This window comes from Staurois parvus, unplaced genomic scaffold (assembly GCF_062004578.1).
Source record: "Staurois parvus isolate SC_StPar_1 unplaced genomic scaffold, SC_StPar_1.0 ptg000183l, whole genome shotgun sequence".
Lineage (NCBI taxonomy): Eukaryota > Metazoa > Chordata > Amphibia > Anura > Ranidae > Staurois > Staurois parvus.
In genome coordinates, this window is record NW_028317979.1 from 4,148,639 (window position 1) to 4,161,293 (window position 12,655).

The 12,655-nt window shown below is 39.0% G+C and overlaps 1 protein-coding gene across 1 annotated transcript in view; it reads right to left on the reverse strand.

The window, feature by feature from the left end:
• The window catches only part of DPYD (dihydropyrimidine dehydrogenase), a 1,720,296-nt gene that overhangs the window by 905,987 nt on the left and 801,654 nt on the right, over window positions 1-12,655 (reverse strand). Inside the window, exon 9 of the mRNA XM_089677280.1 lies at window positions 10,888-10,995. Coding sequence (XP_089533406.1) covers window positions 10,888-10,995 — 108 coding nt within the window. The remainder of the gene's footprint in view (window positions 1-10,887; window positions 10,996-12,655) is intronic.

Below are 12,655 nucleotides of genomic sequence, written 5' to 3' on the forward strand. Positions count from 1 at the left end.
CATATGTACTCTGTGCAGTAATTCAACATGAAATAACTCTTGTACTTTGCTGCTGTACAAGAGTTTCCTGTAACACAGACTGGTCACTGCTGCTCTATCTTCTTGTGCAGGGTGACTGGTCTTGCATCTGAATCCCTGTGGTTTTCTGCAGGCAGCCTGTACTGTAATGCACTCCACTGAATTGCCAGCAAGGCCAATAAATGGGCTAGGGCCTATTAGTATAATAGGAGGGCACAAAGTAATCATGCTATCAGTTTATTGGAAGCTGTAGGTGAAAATTTAGTGAAAGTTAGTAAACTGCACAGGGAGAAATTAGGGTCAGTTAGGCAATTGTATTTTAATTCTGATTGTTATCTCTTAGGACATACAACCCCTTTCCTGCCTTTTTTATTCAATTTTTTTCTGCTGCAAGGATTCACTTTAAAAATGGGGCCTTGTTTCAGGATGGTGTTGGGGGTTTTTCACTTTTTTTTTTTCATGTTGAATTTACTTAATCTTGCGATGCTCAAAACTTCACTTTAACTTGTACTAAACATTGATTTTTAAGGCTGTATTATGTCTGTAACAAACTGTTGTATGATTTAAAGAAAAAAAAGCATAATAACAGCATTCTCCTAAACCAACTTAAATGATATCAGTCGCATTCACTGCACACACTCCTATACCCTTAGTAAAATTTGGAGGCATGTGCTGGTTAGGCCTATTAACTATTATTAGAACTGCCCTGCTGCCCAATTTTATGCTGCATAATTTGCGACTTCCACAATATAATAAGCCCCACCCAACAGACCCCCATGTCTGGCAAGCTAGGAATGTGGAGATGAGGCTCTTGTCCTCATGAACATGGGAACAAGATGCTTTCCCATGCCCCCCCCCCCACCTTGAGGGCATGTGGCCTGGTACAATTCAGGGAGGGGGTGGCCACACAATCACTGCCTCCACTTTCCTGGCATGCAAATGATTTAGCGTTGAATACATTTTTTAATTTTTTTTTTCTTTTCCTCATCCTAGATAGTAGTCTGGTCTGGATTTTAGGGGGAACCCCACACAAAAAAGCCTTGTGAGCCCCCCAAAATCCATACCAGGCCACATGCCCTTAAAATGGGGAAGCTACCTTGCCAGGGTTACCATAGGCAAAGCACATACCCCAAGGGGACAGTACCTGTAAGCTACCGTTTTAAGGTAAGCACACCTCCATTTTTGTTTGCATTGATACATGTCTGCCAGGGCAATTCCTAGCTCTCCATACCCTTTGGTTGATTCAGGAGTTCCCTGTGTTGTTTTTTACAAAAAAATAAATAAAATAGAGAAATTTCATTTAGCAGGAAATTAATTTGTAAATGTCACTTTTTATGTAATGCATTTTACAGATGCACCATTTTACAGACAGATTTAGGACAACTCCCAAGCATGTTATTTAAAGGAATTTAGCATTTTTAATGTTTCACTGTTAGTACTATTAAAAGACCTGCTTCCAGCCGATCAGTATACCTTAAAACGTTTTTTTTTTTTTGCATTGGTACATTTCCCATAGGGCTGAGCCCAAGTCCCAATGTTATTTGTTTGACAATCCCTTGCCTATTAGCCTTAAAAATGGCTAAAAATAAATTTTAAACATTTGACTCCTGTTTACGTCAGTGAAGTTTAGATTAATGTTTTAATTCAGAAGCAGGTTAGCAAACAACCTGCAAACCGAACCGAGATACATTCCGAACTTCACTACCTATTAGCCCTAAAACGGTAATGATTTATGAAAGTGGTATCAAACTCTTTGTATTTAACTCTGACAGGCAAGGTTTTATAACAGAGACCGAGAGATCTCTTCTGTCATAAATATCCCCCTTTCCTGTCAGCAGGTGATCTAAGGTGCACATGCACAGTTCAGATCACATTTATGGCCCGCTCTGTGTTTGCACATGCTCATGAGTGTTGTCACCGCAGCCCAGTCATTCAAGAGACCGAAGATCTAAAACCCAGAAGAGAGACCAGGCAAAGATTAAAGCGCTAGGGAGCCGTGACAGCGCAGCCAAACCCTTTGCAATAAAACCCAGGCAGATTCCCCATTTATTACTGTAGAAGTATTATTGTGCTTGAATTACTTGGTTTTGAAACAAAAGTCCAACAAGGAACATTCTTAGTCTGTCTTGAGTTCAATTGTGAATGATATTGCACTCCTAGCATCAGTAAGCATTCTGAAGCGGTATTTTTGCATAGGTCACTTTTTACACTGTCTCTATGGAACAGCCTTTATATTTCTAGATCACACTTCATGATGACACCATCACTGCAACCTGTAATCAGAAGCAGTAGTGAGTGGGGTCAGTAATGAAAATGTAAAAAGACCAGTATGATACCCAAGGAACTAGCATTTTAGTAAGGGGTAAAAGCTCAACTGAACTGTCAATTTAAATCAGTTTAAAACATCCCAGGTCCATCAAAACAAAAATTGTGGAAGTTTAAGTGTGCCCTAACCAATGACGACCTAGACATTTTTGTTCTTTAAGATATAACTTCAGCTCTGATTACTACTATTAAATTTTCTAGAAAGGTGAAGATATAGAAAAAAAATCTGGTCAAGAAGTTATATGTAAACTGGGAAATATTGCCCCCTAACAATAAAACAAATATTAAGTGCTGAAACATTCCAGAAACTTTGATATATTTTTAGGAGTATTAGCAAACCATATTTTATATAAACCAGCTTGTAATTTATGTTGAGAGGCCCTTCATTTAAATGAACACAGGAGGATTAACAATAAATGTAGAGTGTAATATAATCTATACTATATCTGTATGTTACCTAATTAAGAATCTCCAGTGTTGGATAAAGCAATTAACTTTATAATTAAGCCAAGCTAGAATTAAATAATAACAAAATCTCCAATTGGAATATCTCCTTTGTTAAATTTAGAGTATTTGAGATGCTAGAATTAGATACATTAAAACCTGTTTTAAATTAAATTATTAGTTTAATTACTGTTGAGTTTCACTGACATTGCAATGCTCTGAAAAAAATAAGTACTTTTATAGAAAAAGGGTTAATATCGTATATAAATGCATCATTAGCCTAAAGAAAACTGTAGTATATTTTTACCAAGTAGATATTAAGTTATTATTGTGACATCAGACTGAAATAGTTTTTGAAGTGTCTCATGGTTTGTTTGATTTCTATTCCATATTCTGACCAGTGCACTTTGCATATAGTTTTTTAATTGAACCCTTGTGTGATATTTTGTAAATCAGGGACAGTCATTAGTATCCCCCTTAAAGTGATCCAGTTATCCCTCTGTGTGCATAGCACAGGTTTACAGAGGAAGTTTCATGAAGGTTCCCCCTCACCAGTATGCCTGTATGGTTACTTATATCTCTGGTGCCAGGAACAAGTACTGTCAATCAGCACTCATTTTTTATTCATCTCCTACATAACTGCGAAGGGGGTTATATGCTGTTGACCATACTAATTCTAGGTTCACAGAACCTATCAAAACAGGAAAATGTGCTACCTCCACGTTGTCTCCTTGAAGATTGGAAATAATGTTATACAAAAACATGCAGCGCTAGAGTGAATAGATCTATCTCATAATACGGAGTGACCACTTAATAAGATATAAACGCAGCTATCATAATAGTCTTATGCAACTAATATTATAACATTCTCATGGTTAAGAAGGTATAAATGGTGATAAAGGTGTCAAAGTCAATCTATCATCGGAGTGACGTAAATCTGTGACATCTGTGGTAGGAAATATGGCTGTGGAATGCACTAACCAGATAGCGCAAATAAAAGCGCATTGGAGTAAAATGACCTACTCCTGGTCACTGGATCAGGGAACCTGCCGGAATGGTGGTCGTCTCTACTATGGTCACCAGAGTCATCCGTGTCCTCTCCAGTAATGGAATTCCCAGGTATCCGGTGGAGTAAACGTTCATCCGGTATGCAGTAGAATCCTTGTGTCAGCGACCTCCCGGGGTGCGATGTGCGCTCAAGGACCAGGAATCACCTTCAGGGCTCAGAAATAACCCAAAAGAGAGGCTTCCGATAGTGTGATAACTTTTATTATGGAGTAGTAAACAAAAAACGCACTTACATGGTGCAATATACACTTCCAAAGATGGCCGCCCGTGTCAAGGTGTGGACCATGTGGGTAGTGGTTGTGGGTCAAATAGCATCTCCCTCCCCTTAGGGAGATGCTATTTGACCCACAACCACTACCCACATGGTCCACACCTTGACACGGGCGGCCATCTTTGGAAGTGTATATTGCACCATGTAAGTGCGTTTTTTGTTTACTACTCCATAATAAAAGTCATCACACTATCGGAAGCCTCTCTTTTGGGTTATTTCTGAGCCCTGAAGGTGATTCCTGGTCCTTGAGCGCACATCGCACCCCGGGAGGTCGCTGACACAAGGATTCTACTGCATACCGGATGAACGTTTACTCCACCGGATACCTGGGAATTCCATTACTGGAGAGGACACGGATGACTCTGGTGACCATAGTAGAGACGACCACCATTCCGGCAGGTTCCCTGATCCAGTGACCAGGAGTAGGTCATTTTACTCCAATGCGCTTTTATTTGCGCTATCTGGTTAGTGCATTCCACAGCCATATTTCCTACCACAGATGTCACAGATTTACGTCACTCCGATGATAGATTGACTTTGACACCTTTATCACCATTTATACCTTCTTAACCATGAGAATGTTATAATATTAGTTGCATAAGACTATTATGATAGCTGCGTTTATATCTTATTAAGTGGTCACTCCGTATTATGAGATAGATCTATTCACTCTAGCGCTGCATGTTTTTGTATATGATTGTCCACCACGAGGCGTTTTGGAGGCTTGCCTTTCATGCCAGCTGCTTCTCTATTTCGCTCTAAAAACTGTCCAGCGCTCGTTATACTCCTTTTTCCATTTATTGGAAATAATGTGTTTGCTCTCTCCAACATGTCTGATCCTCCAGGCACGCCCTCTCCACACATTGTCACTACATCATTTGTGCATCCATCACTGCCAGTCTTTTTATCGCTGGCTCAGACCCTTCAAGCCTCCACCAATGTCAATCCCCTGAGTCCAGACTGGGACCAAGGTTTCCCAGTAGACATTTGCCCAAAGCATCCAACTGCCTCTGCCGGCTTGTCTTTTTCCAATACTGCATGCTGGTGCCATCTTTTTTCCAGGTTTGCAATGCACATGCACCCATCTAGGCACATGGTGTGAAGAAAAATACAATTCATCAGACCTGGCCACTTCCCTCCATTGCTCCTTGGTTCACATCTGATGCTCACATGCCCATTGTAGGTGCTTTTAGCTGTGGACATGGGTCAGTGTGGGCACCCTGACCAGTCAGTGGCTACACAGCTCAATGCACAACACACTGATATACCCATTTCTTTCTGCTTTCAAAACATATGGGACAACATGTTTACTTGCTGCCTAATATATCCCACTGGCTTTCAGCTGCCGTTGTAAATACATAACCAAGTTCTTCACTTCAAAGGCTTTGCAAATAACAAGGGGGCATATGGAAGGGAATCAAAACAGGAAAGGCTTTTTTTACTGTTAGAACTGTGAAAATGTGGAATAGACCTCTAGCTTTTTGTAGTTTTGTTTTAAAAAGACTTAAAGTGTTCCTAAATGAAAGGAATATAACTGGATAACAATATCTATAAGTATTAACATCATAGATTGTTAATCCGGTGAACATCTATTGGGAGTAAATTGGACAATACTTTAAAAGGGGCTTTTGCCCCCCATCTGTGAGTTTAGGGTTCTGTGGAGGCAAGTTTTCTATTTATATACTTTTTCTATTGATTAAACTCAATGGGCATGTGTTATTTTACAACCTAATTAACTATGTAACTACAGTATGTATGTAACCCCATACAGTTTTAAGAATACAACATTTTTGCTATACTGGTCTTGAAAAAAATGAAAATAACATAAGTGCATACATAAATTGGTGACTTATTCTCATTAAAGCATACAGTAAATCTCAAAACAAAAATGTAATATATTCCAGCTTACCAGTCCTTAGATACGGCAGCTGCATTTGTTTTTTTTCACCTTTTTCCCCCATCTATATGGGCATGTGCCATGACCTACCCACGGCTTGTTTAAAGTCACAGTATAAATGAGCCAGCAATCATCTCAGGTGAAGTCATTGACCAAATATGTTTATAACCATATTTTGTAAATGACATCAACCAAGTTACATGTTGCTGCTGTTTATATTCTAGTAGTGCTGGGGAACAGTCAGTTGTGGTGAGAGTCCAGTGGGAGCAGATCATTGTGTGTGGGTTATCATGTTTGTGTCCACAGGATGTTGAGGTATTGATGATGTTTCTACATCTCTGGATGACATGATTGATATTGGATTTACACTGCGGGGCTTTAATTTCTTTTATTTAATAAAATTTTTTCCATGGTGTATGAGCAGCAAGCAGGTACTCACGTGGGGGGAGGCTCAACATCTGGGGAACTGCTTAATTTAAAAGTGGCTTCCAAAATGTAATTAAGCCCCCACATCCACAAGGACAGGAGTGTGGGAAGGAGACCCTTGTTCTTATCAGCATTCGAACAAGGAGTCTTGGCAGGGGGTGCGCCCATGGCAAGGTACCATTCCCATGTTAGGGTATGTGGTCTGGTATAGTTCAGGAGAAGGGTCAAAATCTTTGGTATATATTTTGGCAAGGACCCCCCTCTGTTTTTCTTTTTGAAATCCATATCTATTTCAAGGATAAGGGTTTGGTATGGATTTTGGAGGGCACCCACATAATTTATTTTCTTCTGTAGGGCATGTGGCCTGGTATATTTCAGGAGTGAAGGGGTGCATGTTACTGCTCTCTCTATTTCTGGCCACCCAAGCTGCCTTGATAAAAGTCTGATATATATTTTAAGGATGAATATGCCAAAAAGACAAAAAGAATGAAAAAAAATGGTGAGAGTCTTCCTCAAAATCTTTACCAGACACCTAACCAGGCATGCAGCCAATAGTAATACCTCCAATAAATGGACTACAAAGGTTCAAGCAGGCAGAAGAACTGTCCAAGTCTGCCATTTAAGTTTACCCATTTGATGAACTGGAAATAGTTTATGATCGTGTTAAACCTATGGTCAGCCTGATTAATCCCTAATTATCGATAAAAACAAAGGCAGCAATCTTTAATGTCTAGCTGGTGTGACAACCATGGCTCACTCTCTAGATACAATGGAGAGAATAGTATAGCCATACCATAAGTGTGTTATTTGCATTGATTATCAAGTGCAAATAAAGGTAAAAAGGCCTGAAAAATAAAACTAATGCATCTACCACATTTAAGGACAGGTAAGTTGCAATATATTACATTTTTGTTTTTGGGTTTATATGCAATTAAAGTAAAGCTTGCTTCTTTAATGTTCTCGTATTTTGGGTTTGGATGGGTGAATAAACCTAGTCATTGCTCATCACACGACAGGAGCAGTTTGAAGTTTTATAGAACTTTAAAACTTTATATTCACAATTTAAAAAATTGAAGCACAGAATTCTATCCTTCTGTCAGGAAAATGTTTTATGCATTCAATTTTACTTTGACATATCTGTTAATATATTAATTAATAATCTTCAATAATTGTATTTCCCATTTTTCTTCCAGTAGCATAAAAATTCTTTGCTGAGGAAATTCTAGGTAAGAAATACTTTCATTCACTATATTTTTTACTATATCTTTTTATGGGAAGAAAAACATAATGAGGCCTTCTAGCAATGTAGCAATCATACGAGATGCAGTCCTTAATCTTTCTAAGATATAGCATAACTTTTACTGCCTGCTTATTATTAGCTGCCGCAAGGAGCAAAATTTATCTTTTCCTTCCATATCTAAATCACATTCACTACATAATGAAACACATATGTTAAATAATGAATTGTGGCATCACACTAGATATTTATTTACTTTACCTATAACAAAACTATGATATTATGCTACATTAAAACCTAAAGGTGGCTTTAGATATTTCAACTGATGGAAAGAGTTATAGAAAAAAAAAATAGAAGCGTGTTCACAAAATTTTGTGAGAGTTTTTTGGCAGAGATGTCTATACTTGCTCATTGAAGCCTGTGAATTTTTATGAGATTTTTGGTCCCCCTTTCAAAAGCCTGGAGGGCATACTTACAGCTTCCACTACAACCAACAACTCTTCAGGAATCTGCAGCTCTAATGCGAATGTTAACTATGAAATCTTGGCCCCCACATTTTTATTCTGGGTTAACAGGATCTATCAAATGTCAACTGCATTTACAGTACCACATCTATGGCCTGCAGAAACTATTGAAATAACTGTGTGCATAAAATGCCCTGTGCATTTGTATAGTTCTGCTTTTAGTTCTATTAGATATGGACATTTTTAGCTTACAGCATTACTAGAGATAAAAAAAACTCCATGAAATTCATGTGAAATGCTTTGCTAGGTTCCCATTTGGTGATCTTCCATTTTTTTCTATAGACTGTTTTTTTTTAACTTATCCAAGTACAGAAGGCACAATAATAATTAATAATTAAAAGAATAAAAGAAAAAAAAGAGTCTGGCATCAGTGATCAAAGGATAAAGCACTAAATCTTAGTGGGACATGAGGATAACTTACAAGGAGGTGAAAGATCAGGTATACCATCAAGAAGATCATCTGCACGCATGTGCAACTTAGACCACATTTACAGTCCACTCTATGTGCTGCAGTGGTGTGACTCCCATGTGCATGTGCCGCACTGATCTCACTGCATCCCAGACATTCAAGCGACCCACGAAACCCAGAAGGAAGACCGGGCGAAGCTAGAAGCACAGGGGGAGCCAGGACAGCACTACGGTGGAGGGCTCTGTTTGCAGGTAAGTTTGTCATAATGTGCTAGTATGTGGTGCATACTAGTGCATTACCCATTAGCCCATTTTGTTCCTCTATGCTGGCAACTTTACTACAACAATGCATATCACATAGTCCAATGAACAGCATAATACTTTACTGTACAGCAAAGTATAAACTTTGTGATTACAACCTCTTGTTCCCACATGTGCCAAAACATCTCCTCTAGAAAGAGATTGTCTCTGGTTCATGTTTACAATTGGCTATCATCTATTAGAGAAGGTTTCTGACCTCTAATTGTTGGATTTCTGTAATTTACAATCTGAATAGAACACTGCACTGGATTTTAATAGGGGAATGCAAAGCATTAAAGGATCTTAAAATACTGGCTGAGCACGACGAGCTTTTCTGACAAAAATCTAAAACACACAACTGGGTTCATAATCCATCTATTAATCTAGCCAAAATTAAAAAAACATAATGCCAAACAACTCAATTTATGTACAGGTATACTTACACAAAAATATACCTAAAAATCTGATTAGATAGAGTGGTAAAAGGAAAAGAACCTGTGTCAAGTATTCATTGCAGTCTGTGTCCCCATTAGGGAGCTACATGCTCTCTGATTGTGCTAAACACCAATGTCTCCAGGAATGAAAGTGAAGGTAAATCCAAAATTTTCAGAACAAAATAGAGGGATGATTATGAACAATGGCTGTTATATGGCTGCCTGTGGGTGACATCACCCCTGCCCTAGTCAATTAGATCACATCCACAATATGCCATATATCACCAACCATGTTGTCACACATCATACTTGCTTACACTGCAAAGTGATTGCATTGTAAGAACAACAAAGTTCATAGAGATTATGGGTATAACCTCATACAACTATTTTATGTGTGAAACGATGAACTACATAAAATAATAAAATCTGATGACCAACTAATTAACAGTATTTTCAGAAGCTAGATAAAGAACATGCCTAAATCCTTATTTAATGTATATCTGAAGTATATGTAAAGGATCATCTCCTCCCAGTTGTAATGTAAACAGCAGACAATCAAGTAAGCAATCCAGTGTAAATTACCATCAAAAACACAATTTGAATACCTACTGTAGTTGCATAACTACTATCCAGGTCCTGTAATCCACAGTGCTCAGGGATGGTGGAAGGTACCAAGCTGCAGCACATCACATGTATTTGTGACATATCTGTCAGTCCACATTATCAAGTACAGTTCACTGCTACAGAGTGACAGCAAAGCTTCCTGGAGGAACTGCTGTCAATCACAGTGCTTGAGCTGCCCTTAGAGACTGCTGGATTAGTTTTGCAAGGTGCTCTGTTTGAATTTGTATAAAATATTTTCTTAATTAGCTTGGAAACTGATATATTTTAAAAGCTTGTAGAGTGTGAATATTACATTTTTTCATAATTCCAGGGTGCATTCACATTTCCATTCAAGGAGTGTGGTGGTCCTAGCTGGAGAGAAATGACATGCACAATTCCCTCCCTGGGCCAAGCTGGAGCATGTACAGAGAGGGTGGCAATGCAAAAGATCATGGATCAGTTAGAAAAGAGTTGCCACTTTCTAAAAGGTAGTATAGAGAGCAGGCAGGCATCACTCAGTATTTCTTATGTACTTATATATATTTTAAACAAATGCTGAGCACAAAGTTAGATTTATTAGAAGTATTTTTAGAGCTTATAACAAAAAGTGGGTGTATTGACATGTTAATGGGTAATTTGTGTAAATTAAGAACCTGGGATAAAGTAAATAGTATTCAGCTGTGAAATGCAGAAAAAAGGTTAAAGCTTACCATAAATCTTGGTGCAGTGAGGTGGTTCATTCTCTCTATCTGTGTTGCTTCCACTGTGTGACTGACCCAAAGTTGACATTGCGTCAAAGAAGGACAAATGTCTTACCAGTTACAATTCACAACAAGACACTTTACTGTCTATGGCTAGCTTTACTTTTCTTTGCCTTTCATCTCATACTTCTATTGGCAATCAGCAAATACTTTTCTATAGTATGTGCTCACCTTGTTTGCTTGCTTTAGCTACTAATGGTAAGAAGTCTTTTGATGTAAGGAAGCCATGTCCACTTGTAAGACCTTTGAAAATGTCATCAACTTTAGGTTCTGGCAGTCCTGGGAGAAAAAAAGGTAACATTTTAAGTTCAAGATGTTTAGTCTGCTGGCTTTCAATGAAAAAAAACAATCAGAAAATAGCTCCAGCATGACAGTATTTCTTTTTTTTAAAACAAAATTTGTTGTTTTCACAAAATACACAACTTCCTTTCCAGCTATTAGTTATCTAAATATACATGTCCTTCAGGCTCCCTAGAAGCTTTATGAATATTTCTAATCACAATTTGCATGTGCCTAGTGAAGCATAAACTTTAAATGCTGCCAAGCATGGCTGTAAGGACTCTAAATGCACTTCATGTTCTGTATCTAGTGACAGAGCCCAACATAATAAAAAAAGTGTTTGAACAGCCTCGGCTGTAGTTCAGTATAATTACCGTTGCCTGATATTTTTTGCAAAATGTCCATTCCCACTAGCATCTTCTTGAGCTCCTTTTGTTCCCTCTTCTCTTAAGCACATGATCACCTCCTAAGGTGCATTAGCTAAGTCCTCGCTGATATTGACATTGCAGAATGTGCCACTTTCTGCTTGTAGGGACCCTGCCATAAGCAATTGTGTGTTCTAAATTTGCTACTGCTAGGCTGTCAGTCTTAGCCTGTGTTGATAGTTATGCTTTTTGATGGTTTCCCGCTAAGGTTAGGTTACACTAATGCGGTACACCGCATTCCTGTGCAAATCACATGCGATTTGTGTGAAGTGCGATTGGAGCCATACATTATGTATAGCTCAAATCGCACCGCAACCTCACCAAAAAGGTGCAGGACCCTTTTTTTGGTCTGCACTAGAGTCGATGTGCGGACCAATTTCAGGGTGTTGTTAACTTAACATACACACCTGCATCGGTTTGCATGAATGGGGTGTGATTCTGATGCGGTGTGAAATTCTCACAGAAAACGCTGTGAATTCCGCACCGCATCAATGTGAACCCAGCCTAAATGTAGGTTATTGTTTGCTCCTGCTTGCTGCTGGGGAGTATCCTTGGCAATAGTGTTGGAAAATTAGATAGCTTGAGTTATGAATATTTATATTTATATCTCCCCAACCACTGAGAGTTTTATTGTCAGGTAGCACATGATGGTAGAAAGTAAAATTAGTTGAAGGCAGGGGCGGACTGACCATTTGGAAACTCGGACACTGCCCGAGGGCCCGGGGTCAGTAGGGGGCCCTATAAGATGCCCCTGGTACCTTTTTCATAGGCTTTTTTGAGTTTGGGCAAGGACACAGGGGCCCCATGATGCCCTATTGCCCGGGGGCCCCATGAGTTGTCAGTCCGCCCCTGGTTGAAGGAATAAATCTCTTATGTCTCTAAGGCTTTGCCTGGGGAGAGTGTGTGTAGTTGCTCGTCTGGGGCCTGAATATTGCACTGCTGGGCTGGAAGTGTTGCCCAGGAGGAGTGAAGCTAAATTTGGAATTGAAGCACCAGAGAGGAACTTCATCTGCCAGAGAGTGTTTCAAAGCGCAAACTGAATACTTAAACACCACAAGAAGTATGGTGGCTCATTCAGGGAGTTAAGTACTGTTACTGATTCCAGTCAACAGCATTCAGAGTGTCAGTCTGTAATGAGAATGAGTTGTTTTGTGTCTTCACTTTTTTATTTTTGTATCCTGTGCCCTAGCACTCCCTCTTTGCAGTATGTAGGCCTTAGTACACACCAAGAATTG